The sequence below is a fragment of the Carassius gibelio genome, chromosome B8 (assembly GCF_023724105.1).
Source record: "Carassius gibelio isolate Cgi1373 ecotype wild population from Czech Republic chromosome B8, carGib1.2-hapl.c, whole genome shotgun sequence".
NCBI lineage: Eukaryota > Metazoa > Chordata > Actinopteri > Cypriniformes > Cyprinidae > Carassius > Carassius gibelio.
In genome coordinates this window covers 10,590,277-10,605,316 of record NC_068403.1, presented here as the reverse complement: position 1 = coordinate 10,605,316, position 15,040 = coordinate 10,590,277, and the positions used below count along the sequence as shown (strand labels likewise).

General features: G+C 38.7%; 1 protein-coding gene across 2 annotated transcripts in view; it reads left to right on the top strand.

Annotated features, from left to right (window-relative positions):
- The first annotated feature begins 2,204 nt into the window (after window positions 1-2,204).
- LOC127963877 (semaphorin-6B) overlaps window positions 2,205-15,040 on the top strand; it is a 119,712-nt gene continuing 106,876 nt past the window's right edge. Inside the window, exon 1 of one of the 2 annotated variants that reach the window (XM_052563965.1) lies at window positions 2,205-3,014. Coding sequence is in view for 1 of the 2 variants with exons in the window: in XM_052563964.1 (XP_052419924.1) it covers window positions 5,172-5,195 (24 nt within the window). In the remaining variant the exon portion in view is untranslated. Of the gene's footprint in view, window positions 3,015-4,324; window positions 5,196-15,040 lie in introns of those variants that run through there. The other variant, XM_052563964.1, reaches the window with a different exon arrangement.

Here is a 15,040-nt window from a genome sequence, read left to right as displayed (position 1 = left end):
TCAAATGTGGGGAAGCAAACAAAGCAAGATGTTTCCCTCAAAGTTTCTTTGGCCTATTTTGATACTTTTTATTAAAAGATCACAATAAGGAAAATTGTACTGGGTAACTGTGGACCAAATATTGACTTTGTGTGCAAGGGCCAGAATGGTCACAATGGTTCTCATGCTGTCTAAAAACTCTAAATCATGCATGATAAACATATACCACACACCTAGATTTTTTCTTTTTCTGTGCATAAACATAATTAGAATCGTGTTGAGGAAATGCTCATGGGTTCACTTAGAGGGACTTTTTCAGGTGTGCTTATATCTGTCTGATAATGTCAGACTATTTGTCATTCATGTACCTGCCCAAGGCATCCTTGGCTTATGAAGGCATCAACTCTTGAATAACTCTTTGCTGTTTGCACTGAGCCGACTCATCTATTGTTGTCTAGACTCCTTATGATAACTTGGAAGAGTATGATCACAGAGAGAGGAATGAGGAAAAGAAGAAGAGACAGGAGGAGAGGATTGTTATTATTACCCTCCCTAAATCTCTTATGAAAATCTTACCTGTATATACATTTTTAATATATATATATATATATATATATATATATATATATATGTGTGTATGTGTGTATGTGTGTATGTGTGTATGTGTATATGTGTATGTGTATGTGTATATGTGTATGTGTATATGTGTATATGTATATATGTATATATATATATATATATATATATATATATATATATATATATATATATATATATTTTTTTTTTAATCTTCGATTGAGATTGCCCCCAAAAATATATATAAAAATGTATATTATACATTATTTATTAATAAAAATGTATAGTAGGCCTAATAGTTACGTAACGTCCTTGTGAACCAAATGTGCTGCAAATGTTTATGCTCGAATAGGCCTTAACTCCATCTCCCTCTGCTTTGTACCACCTGCACAGAATGGTATTTAAAGTTGGAATGGAACAGAAGTTCAGATCGTCTTTTCTTCCCTATTTTGGAGTGTTTATTAAACAATAAAAGGGCCATGGAGAATTAATTGAACAGGTTCCTGGAAAGGTGGGATTATTGTCCCGCCCTCGAGGCAGTGCACACGTCATCAGAGAAGAAACATCATAGTGAGGAAGAGAGAAAGATTATGCCACAAAATCTACTCTTGTAAAGCTTTCTTATCAAAATTAATGGATATTGACAACAAATGCCGTTTTTGTAATGTACATGAGGAAGACTTGGGTCATTTGTATTACAGCTTTGATTTATCTTTAGCCCCAAGAAATGTTCCTACACACACAAAAGCAAAATGTTTAAATATGTTGTAAACTTTTACATTTTGCATGGTAAATATTACATTCATAAACAACAATTTCTAATTGTTTACCTAAATGTGAAATATTCTTAAAAGAAATAGAGTTATTAAAAAAGTCCTTAGTGTTAATTAATAACATAAATAATGAAAGTTTATTAAATTTTATGGAGAAATTCTTTGAAAAATAATGTCCCGCTATACTTTTCAACTCAATTGTATGCTAAATGTGAATGTGAATTTGAATGGAAAAGGAAGAAATATCTGTTTTTTTCTTCTTCTTTTTTTCTGTATATTTTGTATGATTGCAGCGACATGAATAGGATGTGTTGTATTTGTTTGTTAGAATTTTGTTATTAATCTTGTTTGAAGCAATAAAAAAAGGAAGAGAGAAAGATATAATGTTTTGATTACAAGGGAACATATATTCTTTAATGTTGAGCACGGATAAATGATTAATAATAAAACACTGCAGTATTGCATTAAAAATGAATAATTAAAAATGGTCAAGTTTGATTTCATGGTGACTTTAAAATGGGACTGTGCTTAGGTCTGCAAAATTGCGTAAAATACGTTTCCCTCAAACTTTTTTAACGTCAAAACTGAATATGGCTATTCTGCTTTTTTCATTTATAATGTAGGCTATTTATATTTTTATTCATTATTATTTAACGTTTCAATATTCATATTGCACATGTGTAGCATATATTTTAAACTGCATTTGCAGTGAAAAGATGACTTTATTTTGATGCTTTTCCAGCTCGCTCTCTCGGTCTCCAAATTAAATTCACTTACGTTGCCACTTGCGCTTCTATGCCAAGACTAATCCCCTCATCCAAGTATCGCTGCTTTATTTCCTAACCCCAAATGATTAACAACAAATTAATTCCGCTCCAGTCCGCTGCTCTATTCTGCGTCAGGTTTTGGCATTGACTTGCGTTTCAATAGCTGTGGGTGACAGACTTACAACAGCGCTGAGATAGCAGACGCGCGATCTTTCTCTTTCAGACCAATCACTGCGGGCTACACGCCGGGGATTGCTGGAAATATTACATTTCTACCGGACACTAAGAGTTTCCTTTAACGGATTCCAGAGGCTGGACTCAAATCGGAGGAAGCGACACGCGCACCAAACAAACGAACGTGCCTTTTTGTCCACGCGCTCAGGAGCGTGTTTATTCTACTGGCGCAGCACTGAATAACTATTGTAGCGGTAGGTGATCGATAAGGCAAGTGTTTCTAGCCCGGACAGACACGTTTTCATAAGGCACAGCTGCTTGCGCTGCCGTGGACTGTTTTTGCCATCATTTGTTAGACAAAAGGCAGTTTATTCCCGCTTATTGCAAACGACTTCTTGGATACTGGATGGCTGTCCGAAGCGGAGTACAACGGCTGCAGGACCAAGCCGGGAATGCCATTTGTTCACAAGCAGCATAAACGAGCTTTGTTGCGCCGTGTTTTTACCAGGGGACAGGTGTCGTTGTGTACGTTGGGGCGGGGGGTTAGTTGTTGGGGGTTTGGACACAGTTGTCTTAAGGATGTCAGATCAGGGATCAGATCTGCACAGAGACAGGTGCGACAGAGAGGAGTAGATTTCACGCGGACCCCTCCTCTCTTCTCCTCTCAGTCATTCTGGAATATAGTCCCGAGGAGGCGAGTCATTCACAGAGAACCGGGCTCACCGTTTCCCATTGGCTGTTAACGGTAAGTGTGCTGGTTTTCCAAACTGCGAGCTTCTGTTCCGGATTGTAGTGGCCAGTTGTTACGGGTTTTTCCTCTCCATCTCAGTGTTGCGATGATGGGTTTGGTTCTGCGCGCGCCCCTGAATTGTGCTGTTTCCACGCCAAGTAATTAGTCTTAGAGTATTGTTCAGACGTGTTGTGATTCTTATTTATGATGTATTACGCTTATGTAATTAAATAAATTCGTTTTTGTATTTAGACATGATTTAGATAGTTGTTGGTCGTTGTTCTGACTTGATTTTGCCCGTGCATCTCGGGTTGTGTTAAAGGCTTACGGATGGTAGAACAGAATTAGGTAAATAATTAACAGTTTTTCACATTTTACAATAGCCGAGGTTCATTTGACTTGAAAATATTTGTTTTGGCAATAATATCACTTTACCTGCAATTAATTTAATTCAATATTGCAGTTAGATTATTACATTATTTTATTAAATTAAATTCAGTTTTAAAGGATTGTCTTCATTTTAGGTCATATGCCTCAATTTATTATTTTTATAGCTTTTTGCACTCGGGTTGACTGCATTTGTGCAGTCTTTTACAAGTGGTTAAGTGCATTTCTCAAAACTGAGTGTACTTCCTCCAAACTCTTCACACAGTTATCTTTTCCATCTTGACACCGCAATTAATCTCAAATGCACTTAAATCACCTAAACAATGGACTCATTCTGCCATGACCTAACTAACATTCATTTAACACCCATCAAGACACTGAGCATTACAATATCTTTTTTTTTTTTAAACAGAAACCAGAAGCCTTTTGTGAAGCAAGACTGACAAACTCTTTTGTGTTGCATGCAATACAAGGGGGAAAAAACTCACACTTTATGCAACAGCATGCCTTAATTTTTGAAAAATGGTAATTCCACTATAAATATGTAGCCCTGATACTGTAAAACAAAAACAAGTGTCTGCATATCCGTGCAACAGATCCCCCTTTAATCAGATGGACTGGCACCAGTATACATAATGCATCTATATCACTTACTTTTGGCATGCCTGATCCGTCCCAGTCAGTCATGTTTACATGATATTTCAACGATGCGATCTTTTGAATGGATGATGATAATGAAATTGACATAGCAGAAAGTTTTCTGCTATAAGGGGAAACATTGTTGGCCTTTTCTTTCTTTCTTTCTTTCTTTCTTTCTTTCTTTCTTTCTTTCTTTCTTTCTTTCTTTCTTTCTTTCTTTCAGTGGTATGTGAGTTGGAGATGATTTTAAAAGATGTGGTCATTGAATGCAGTAACAAAATAACCTGTAGTCTGCATGTTCTTCTGGTTTTCTGACTGTCTGAAGATTTTTGTAAACACACTAGGTATTTAGAAAGGCAGTTCTGATCAAAACAACTGTAAAAACAGTCAACGGTAGCTGTTAAATGAAACGTGTCTAGTTGTCATTGTTCTTTCTTTTTTCATTCACCCTGTTTCTCATGAACTGACATTTAGAGCTGCACTCTTAAAAATAAAGGTTCCAATTACAACCAAAAGGATTTTGCAGTCGGATTTCATAGCAGGACCTGTTTAAGTTCCACAAAGACCCATTTATTCTGTGGTTCTTTTCTGTTCTGCTTTTAGAACCCACACTGTATACTGATCCGAAAACCCTATAATGAAACCTCAAGAGCTCTTTTAGTCTCCAAAGAACCACATAGCTCATATAGAGCCCAATACAGTTCTTGATATAGGCACCTTGAATCTAAGAGAGTGTGTGTGTTTGCTTTAGTATGGTTGGTGTGTGTTTGTTTTGCTTGCCGTATCTTCCAGGTGTTTGAACATACACCTATTCAGTAGCTGTTCATATTCCACCAAGGAAGTGGGTCGCGCTGTGTCAGAATAGTATTCTTCATCTTCCTTTTTCAACATGAGGGTCAACTTTCATGAATGGCTGGCTCTTCAGCACCGGTCTGTCTGCCGCCTCGCTTTGAGAGACGGTTTTTGTCATAGTCGCCCTGTTTCAAATTCAAATAGCCATTGCACTGTCTTTTGTTATCCTTCAAGGTTTGTGGACTGGAAAAAGAGAAAGAAGTGAGTGAAGTCCCTAAGGGTGAAAGCATTTAAAAGAACCCAGGAGAGAGAGCAGATGAGAAAGGAGGTGAAAAGAGGATTTGCCATGTGGAGATGATGTCCTTTAGTGAAGGAAAGGTAAGATATGGATAGGATAGCAGCCTGTTTTCTCCACCAACAACTCTGGCTTATTATGGACAAGAATTGTTCTTTGAAGCAAAAACTCAATTTTCTTACAGTCTGCATGACTAAAGGTCTCAAGCTTGATAGCAGTCATTAGAGCTGTTCAGTTTTTGCATTGTAAATTGGGTTATTATCATCCATCTTCTTTGTTTGGATTTTAGTCCAGCTTAAGCACTCACATTTTTTCCTTTCGACAGTCCCTGAGGCCCATGATTCATGACTGAGGGTGGCATTTGTGTGAGCTTGCCAGTGACCTCTTCGAGCGCACATAGAAAACCACTCATTACACACTGAATTATCATTAGCACCACAGAACACAATGTGTGAAGTGCACAGGAAGTGTACGATTCGGAATAGATCAGTTTAAGTTTTAAATTTTTTTGTCCTGCGCAGTTTTTATGTTCAAGAAATGAGTCACTTGCTCTGTAGTTGGGTCAATGATGTATAAGAGTCCCCACAATATTTTAAGTTGAATTCCGTTTATCTAGTTTAAAACATTTAATTTCGGCAAGTTCTTAGAAATTTGCTCTTTGTGGTCATTTAAAAATTGAAATTTTATGAAAAGCTTCAGTTTGATAACTCAAAAAATGTCAAGTGGTGTAACCATTAAGTGCAAAAAAAACCCCTCAAAAAACAGGTTCTTTAAATGTAAATGAGTGTACACATTATCCATTATTTTCCAAAAAGTTTTTAAATATTCTTTTAAAGGTGGTTGGAATTTCAATAAATTAAATAGGGCCTATGGTTTTTCAACTTCAATTATGCTGCTGCCATTGTCTTTAATGCACTTTACATTTTAACAGACTGTTCAGCGGAGCCGTTCTAATTCCTGCGAACACAGAGCTGTTTTATTACCAGCCTTAGGTCGAGATGTTACTCTGAGCTCGAGCGACCCTCATGCTGGTTTCACTGGGATGTAATTCGAAGGATATTCTGAAATGTGATTGGGAGGGATTAGAAGAGGTGGATGAAGGGAAATAGATGGAGTGTTCCAAGTTTTCTTGAATAGGTGCCCTGTTCAAGTTAGCCCTTTCCCCCCAACAGCCGCACTTCACCCCTCAGTGCAAGTGTTGAGGCCAGTGTGCCGAGGGAACAGGTGCTCCGGGCACAGGGGGCACACGCGCGGACAAACGCACATGCATGCTTACAGTTGCCCTTGGGGTTTTGCGTCACCTGTGGCTGCTTAAACCCCCCACCATCCCCCGTGGACCCTTTTCGAGGCAGGCCGTGGCCGGTGGGGGGGGCCATTCACTCGTACTCCCCAACGCAGGGCCCTTTAACTCCCTCCATGCCATTTGCGTCCTCTTTATCAGTCTTTTACTGTCATCCGGTTTCCTTCCCTTTTCTTTTTTTTCTTTTGTCAACCCTCGATTTCTCCATATCTCAAACCGTCCCTTTCGCTGTCCCTCCCTTTTTGGCACAGAGCTCAGTCTTTCTTTCTCTCCCTACGTCTTTCTGTCTCTCCCTCACTCTTGTCTTGATGTCAGACCCTTCCAGACAGAGTGCTTTCTCTCAGTGTGCTGTCAGGCTAAAGGACACTGCCCACTGGGGCTCTGAAAGGAACAAATTGACCGGAACAATGTTCTCACTTAGCATGTAGAGCTTGCCGAAAGAGAAGGTGAGAAGCATGCTGGGCCCGCTCAGAAACCTCACGTTGAGGTGCCCACCCGTTCTTTCACTGGCCTCGTCTCGCAATTTACTGTTTTCCCATCACAATTTTATGCCTGTTGAAGGTTAGTATAGGAGTCGCAGAGAGGGAGCGATAAATGCATTAACCAGTGACCTCTAAAAACCTGATTTCCCATGATTCCTGGGCCCTGGAGGGTTAACCCTTCTCCTGACCTGCCATAAGGTGGTGCTGGAGGTCATGGCTCCTCCCATTAAAATGTAATGGAGCTTCTCTTCCATTCCCCCTCAGCGAAGACCCCTTCTCCCTGCAGTTTTATCACATATCCATCTTTCATCTTTTTCTCTTTCTTCTGTACTTTGTTTCTGATTTTTCACATCTTTCAATTGGAGCCAAATATGTGAGCTTAGAATTTACACAGAAAAAAACTCCTAATTAGGTGAGTGTGAACATTGTTACTTGGTCTGATGTTACTGTACAGCTTGTTTCCTTTTCCTTTAAGTTTCCTTTTGTTTCTTTTCTTTTCTACTCTCCACTCTTGTCTTTTTCCCTTTTCTTCCTCCCTCCTTTTCTTTTGCTTTTCATTATTTCCTTTTACTTCCTTTTCATTATATTTCTCCTTTCCTTTCCCTATTACTTCTACTTCCTTCTGTTTTTCATTTCCTTTTTGTTTGCTTTCTCATTTTCTTCACTTCCCATTCCCTTTTATTCTCATCCCACCCTTCTCTTTTTGTCCAAGCTGATAGTCTTTACAGTTGTTGCATAAGCTACATAAATACACCTCTATGCGTAAACAGCAGGCAGGATTTCAGAGATTGAAAGAGTTTTGTGTGCAGGGGGCTGTGTGTGACTCTTTCAGAACACAGAGAGAGCTGTGAAAGGAGATGCTGTATGTGATTCTGGGCCTTCGGCTGAGAGAACAAGGTGATGAGAAAAGATGGTGGGCGACAGGAGATTGTTAGCCTGCATGGGCGTGAATAAACAGAGCTTGTGTGTGTGTGTGTGTGTGTGTGTGTGTGTGTGTTAGAGAGAGAGAGAGACAGACAGAGAGGATGTGTGAGAGGGTAAGAAAGAGTGAAATAGAAAAACTAGATTGTATGTGTGGGAATGTGTTTCACTGCCGCCTTTGCTCATTCTCTGAGGCCCAGTCACATCTCTCTCACGCAGTGGCAGCAGAAAGATTTGTTAATGAGGGGAGATGCTAACAAGAGGCAAGAATGAGGAAGTGGAAAAACACTGCCAGTCAGAGAAGAAAGAGGCTGTTTGGTACTGTAACCCATACACTGACATAAGACCTGTTTACACCATTCATCTCATTCTCAGGTGATCCAATCACAAGTGGTCAAATGAGAAATACATTTACGCCTGTTTTTTTATTTGCATCTCAAATGTGCCTCTTGTGAACACTGTGATTGAATTTCAAGGGAGGGTCTCTAATCTTGCGATTTCCTATGGTAATGTATCACTGTTGATAAAGGGTTAAAAAAAAACTATTGCTTTCAAAAATGTAACACATTTTGGTCTGAATTTCAGATGAATGCTTTGCCTGATCTGTGTTGCTGCATGTTGATATGAGTCAGACCAGAGAAGTTTGAAAGAAATCGAAATCGCGATCAGGCAGAAGTTGTAATTGTTATTCGTATCTTTTAGAGAAGCATGGTTCTGTGATCAGTAGTAAATCTCCTTTTGAAGGCCAGAGGGAGCTTTTCGCATTGAAAGTCCAAATACACAGATTTCGCGTATATCATTTTGCAATATCGCGTTCATAATCGCAGATGAATCTCATGCAATTATGAACACCATTTTGCATAGCTTGTCAGCGATCTACGGCTCTGCCTATTAAGTGCCGCTCCATTTGAAAGCAGGTAATGGACATTTACTGCTAATCACAGAACCGGCTTTACTAACGAGACATGCATTTCATTCGATTAATCATAAATAAATAAATAAATTAAATAAATAAATGTATGCATTTAGCAGACACTTTTATCCAAAGCGACTTACAGTGCATTCAGGCTATCAATTTTTACCTATCATGTGTTCCTGTGGAATCGAACCCCCAACCTTGCGCTTGCTTGCTTGCTAACGCAATATAGACATACCCTTTATCACTGCTTAGAATACTATGAAATATGTTGCATTATTTATATATGTTTTTTTTTTCCGTAGCTTGTCAGAACTACGGCTCTGTGTAGTAAATGCTGCCCCATCTAAAAGCAGGTGATGGAGATTTACTACTAATCACCGAACGGGCTTTACTGGCAATTTTGTCATACAAATTTTGTACTCCATTTACACCCATATTTAGCACTGTACCCTTCACACAAGATTTATCTTGACACCAGGTGTCATATTAAACAGATTTATACACACTACGTCTGTTTTTTTTTTCTCTTCCTCTCACCTCAGGCTACATCTGTCTATCACTCCTGATCTCACCAACACACACCACAACACACAAATCTCACATTGTTGCTTGGTGTTTTTGGCTGGCACTGCTCTGCAGCTGGTGTGAGAACACAGTCTCTCAGGTAGACAGGAAGTGTGTGTGTTGATGAGGAGGATGAAGCCATAGATGACTCACTTGAGCCTCTGAAGACACATTCCTGCTTTTCTGTGGTTAAAAACACCCGAGGATGTTCGTTTTACAGCCTCACTTTGTCCCCACATAGGTGCTTTTACCTCTCAACTGGAAATCTGCTAGGAAGAGTTGTTTGCACAGTGCAGCGCCACTGTTAAATGTTTAACCATCTCTGTGTTTATGTACTTTCCTTTTCCTCGAATTCTTCTGTCCTTTTCGTCTCTGCCCGAGCGGCTCGTTCTCAGCCTCAAGGTAATTAACAGCGTAGCGCATTCGGTGACCCACAGGACGCAATCATGCATGAGCGAGGGAGAGAGACTGAACAAAGTAGCCCTGAAATGAATGTGGGGCTCAAGATGGGTAAAGGAGAAAGAGGGAGAGGGCAAAGGACAGAGGGCAGGAGGAGAGATGCCAGGCAGTGAGGTAATCCTGAGAGCGGATGAGAAAAATGAGCAAGAGATGGGGCTCTGGAGAGGGATTGTGGGTGTTTAACGGACGGGCGGGATGCTGGCGGCTGAAAAACATTTAAATCAAGAACTCAGAGGAACCAATTAATGCATAGAAACCTTGGAGTTCCTGCTCAAATCAGCTCACAGAGCTAAACAGAACCCATGCTGTGGAGTGCATCTGGTGACTAGTTCTCTGTCTTTGGGTAAATCTCATGAAAATGTGTCCCAGTTATATTTTTCCCACATTAAGAAAATAAGAAATTATATTTCCCCAAGAAAAACAACGAAGCGTATTTTGTACTGTCAAAATCTGACATTGTTTTTTATTACATTTAAGCATATTTTCTCTCAAAATTTTCATTACTCTTAAAGATGATTCTCATTACTGTAATACTGTTTTGCTCTTTTTGTATGTTTTCCATCTTAAAACAATAATACAGTATTTAGAAATACACATTTATAAATATGTGACCGTGGACCACAAAACCAGTCATAAGGGTCAGTTTTTAGAAAATTGAGATTTAAACATCATCTACTAAATATACAGAATTAACAATTTATTGCCATGGAACATTCTCAATATCCTAATGATTTTTGGCATAAAAGAAAAATGTATAATTTTGACCCATACAGTGTTTAGTTGGCTACTCGGCAAATATACCCATGCTACTTATGACTATATAATAATTAGGCTGTAAAAAAAAATGGGATGTGATATCTATGAATACTGTGACTGACTTTTTATAAAGTCAAATGGATTTCAAAAGACGTGCTATAAGGTTGCATTATGGAGACTTGTTGGCGAACTATACTTTAATGTATCGTTGGGTATTTTTCATATTGCAATTAGTTTTACATGATTTTTTGTTATAGTCTGTTAATGTCTTGTATAGATTCTTCTCTCTCTGTCTCTGCACATTCAATAAAGCTTTATTGGCAATGACTACTGCAATACAGTACAACAAAGAGCTGTTTATGACTTTAACTACAGACGAGACTTAATAATGTACAGCATTGGAGCTTATGGAGGGTGAAAGAGAACACTTAATATTGAACCGGAGATGAAAAGATATCACTCTTGTGCTGAAGAGAACGGTTTGAGTGTGTGTGTGTGTGTGTGTGTGTTTGTGTGGCGGAGGCCATCTGGAGGCAACAGGTCTAGTGTCAGCGGGCAGTTGCTGTAACACAGTCTGGTGCTCTCTTGGGATGATGTCAGACACACACACACACACACACACATAGACACCATACGAATCAATCTGGCGCTCAGTTGAAATGCCCTGACAAAAAACCCAAAATCTTTGATGTTGAATGTCCTTGCTTGTTAAGAGCACTTCTCCATGTAGGGAAAACACAGAGCAATTTTGGGCTCGTGCATTTAAACAGAAGAGAGAGGAAATGGAGAGAGGGAGAGCTCTCAACCGTTTGATTAGGGATTGCAATTCTTGGTTTCAGATGAAAATTTGCTAATGTATTTCAAATCAATTGCAGCACATTCACAGTGAATGGATTTTGCTCTAGTGAAGAGGAATAATGCTAATCAGATTCTGTAGCCTTTGTATGTGTGAACGCGTGTTTGTGTGTGTGGTGGCATATTTGTATTTGTATGTAAATGTTTTTCACCCCTGTGTGCTCATAAGGACCTGAATGGATTTGTGTTCGAATCGTTTAGTGAGACAGGAGTCTGACTGCTCACCCCGCTGTCAAGCTTCTGCATTTCCTCTCCTCTCAAATCCCCCATGTGAATATTCAGAACCCCTTTCAAGCCTTTTAATAACTTGTTTTTGTGGTCAGCATCAGAGTAGGCTGGCATTTCTGTGTCAGGCCGAATAGCAAAAGAGAGACAGAGGGGGAGAGAGAGTAACAGATTTTCTGAGTTGAACTGTGAAGCTTAACTCAGCCGTTAGCATCGCTAACTCCCACCTCAGCATGCTTAATCCTGCAAGTGTTTCTTTGGTTTTGTCACGCTGCAAAGCAAACTTTTTCCTCCACTCGGATTTTGTTGTGTTGAGCAGTAAAAATGTCTAAATCTCTTTAAAGGAGAAGTTCAGCTAAAATGAAAATTCTGTCATTTACTCGCCCTCATGTCATTCCAAACTTGTATGTCTGTCTGTCTTATGAGGAACAGAAAATAATATATTGTTGTCGTCTTTTTCACCCTGGTGCTGTTCCAAACATGCTGAACGCTAAAGATATTTTGACAAATGTTGGCAACCGACAGTTTTGCTTACCATTATTCTCCATCATGTGGACCAAATAAGACTGAGGCATTTCTAAAAAAAATACTACAACAGGAAAAAGTTGAATTTCCAATTAAGGAAAATGTTATTTCTAAAAACAAGTCTTAATATCGCATGCAGTTATGGCTTAAATTGAATTAATTTTAATCACTGAATTAGTGAGTGGCACTCAAAAACCAAATTAGTCCTTTTTATGAATGAATCCTTCTTTTTAGTCAGTTGTTCTTCTCAGTGAATTGATTCAGTTCACAAATCTGAATTGATTCTTGAGTTAAGCTCACTGACTCTGTTATTAACAGCTCAAAGGAGGGCAAGATTATTAGTGAATATTGCCTTCATGTTATACTGATTACTTCTATGATATTGTTTGTCATTTTTGAAGCAATAATACATCAAAAATACATCATACAGTTTTGGAACAATGTGAGGGGGAATAAATGATAACAGAAATTTCATTTTTTTGGCTGATCTATCTTCTGTGAGCTTTTGAGAGATCTATAATTGTAGCTCCTATTTTCTGTCTGTTATCTTAAAGAACAGAATTAGTCTTTCCATCCCCTTTCTCAGCACACACAGACCTTTGGCATTAGAGAGCCTTGTATCCTGGGCAGACAGCCTGGCAATCATGTGACACACTCTTCCTCTTTCTGCCGCAGGGACATCTCTCTCTCTCTCTCTCTCTCTCTCTCTCTCTCTCTTTCTCTCTTACACACACACACACACACACACACACACACACAATCACAGAATGCTTGTTTATGCTTTGCTCACAGCCTAACCTTTAAACAATTATCTACTTGCTCAGTATAAATAGCATAGCATGTCACCCCTGCTTTATTTCACTCTCTCCCTCAGCCTGCCCAGCTCCACCGCCGCCGCTGTACTCGAGGAAACGTGATACCACTAGTGTAAACTCTAGAAATGATCAGCCAGAGACCATCGTCCCTGAGAACGCTCTGCTCTGTCCTCCTGCCCCATGTCTGTCATGACTTCAAGATCTGCGAGGGGTTAAATGAAGCACAACACGCTGTGGCATCGGGTCACCACATTAGCGCTGGTCGACATACGGCTCCTCACTGCGCCGAGGGACCCGCAAGGGCTGGTGTGGAAATACTGAGCAAATTGGCTGGGATTTTTAAAACCTTTCCAGATCACGCTAGGAATATGTTGTGGTAAACAATCTCGAGTGCTTTTTTTAATGCTAGGTTTATTGATGAATCTCTGTATGAGGGAGTTTAATTGCATAGCCGCAGGGTCGACTGCACAATCTCTCCGACACGGGAGAGCACTGGCTCTGCCAAATGTTAAAGATGGCACTTGGGCTTTTAAGGCCGCCACTTTTCTTTCTCTCACGCTGGCTTGTTTAGGGCGGTTTCACCTGCTTTGTTTCTCACGACTGTCGTTGGTGCATAAGTGGTGACAACAATGTTTCTTTGAAGCAGCACAGTGGAGGAACAGCCTGGTGTTCACGCTAGTTATGGAAGAACAGCTTGGGGCTCCTTGGGTCAGATTTCTCCACTTATTTATGAGATAAGAGTCTCCGGGACAGCTGGACCAGTTGTTCGTTTTCACAACCTCACTCTCCTGCTTTCTCTCACGTCCCCTTTCATTTCGCACGGGTCCACTAATGGTAAACATTCTCTATGCTGCAATGTTTAGTTCTATAAACAGACTGTAAGCTAAACCTAACAAATGCTTGAAAGTCAGATTTGTCAATGGACACCAAACATGCAACACAAAGGCATAATAAACCCTCGCTACCGAACGCAAAAATTACACACGCGAGAGATGACAGAGTAATTACCATGTGGCATCAATAAAAAAACACTAGAAATCCCTACTGTGAATATTAATCAAGCCTAAAATTGTGATGCAAGTGAGAGATTATGGCTCTGATGGTATGGCCAGGAACCATTCGTGGACTGTCTAATGCATATTGCTCATACTGGCAAGTACATTCTCAATCACTGGCTCGAGTTAAGGCTTGGAATCAATTTGTTTCAGTTTGATTCTAATTCACAAGCTCTCATTTCCTTTTTTGTTTCATTTTGATTCGATTAATTTGGGTATACACTATTGTTCAAAAAGTATTTTTTTAAGTGTTTCTTATGCTCACCAAAGCTGTATTTGGTTGATCCAAACATTTTTTTGTAATTTTTAAAATGTAATTTATTGATGGCAAAGCTGAATATTGTCATTTATCTATTATTTACTGTCACATGATCCTTCAGAAATAATTTTAATATGCTGATTTGGTGCAGGAAATATTATATATATATATATATATATATATATATATATATATATATATATATATATATATATATATATATATATATATATATATATATATATATATATATATATATGTATGTATGTATGTATGTATGTATGTATGTATGTTGGAAAACCACTGTTTTTATAAAACCGTGATGCCCAGGATTCTTTGATGAATAGAAAGTTCAAAAGAATAGCATTTACTCGAAATATAAACTTTTGTAGCAATGTAAATGCTTTTTGAATACAAGTATTAAATTATTTTCTTTTTAAAAACTCTTTGTGACCCCTAACTTTGAATGGAAGTGTACATCTTTTACAGTTTCCATTTTGCTTGCATATGAAGAGAATTTCTCTGTCAGCTACTGCTGTATTTTATACATGGAACCTTTAATATTACATTATTATTATATGAGTTTTAATTTAAAATGCAAACAACATGGTAAAAAACTATACAGTTCAGTTGCTATTTTAAAAATAATCAATACAACCAAACGCTAACATTTAAAGCAGACCGCATTTGATGATGTGTAGATGTTCTGTAGTATATTCAAATATTACATTACTAGAAGTAATGATAACTAGATTTTGATTTGATAACAGTAATCAGTGAATTCAAATGATAA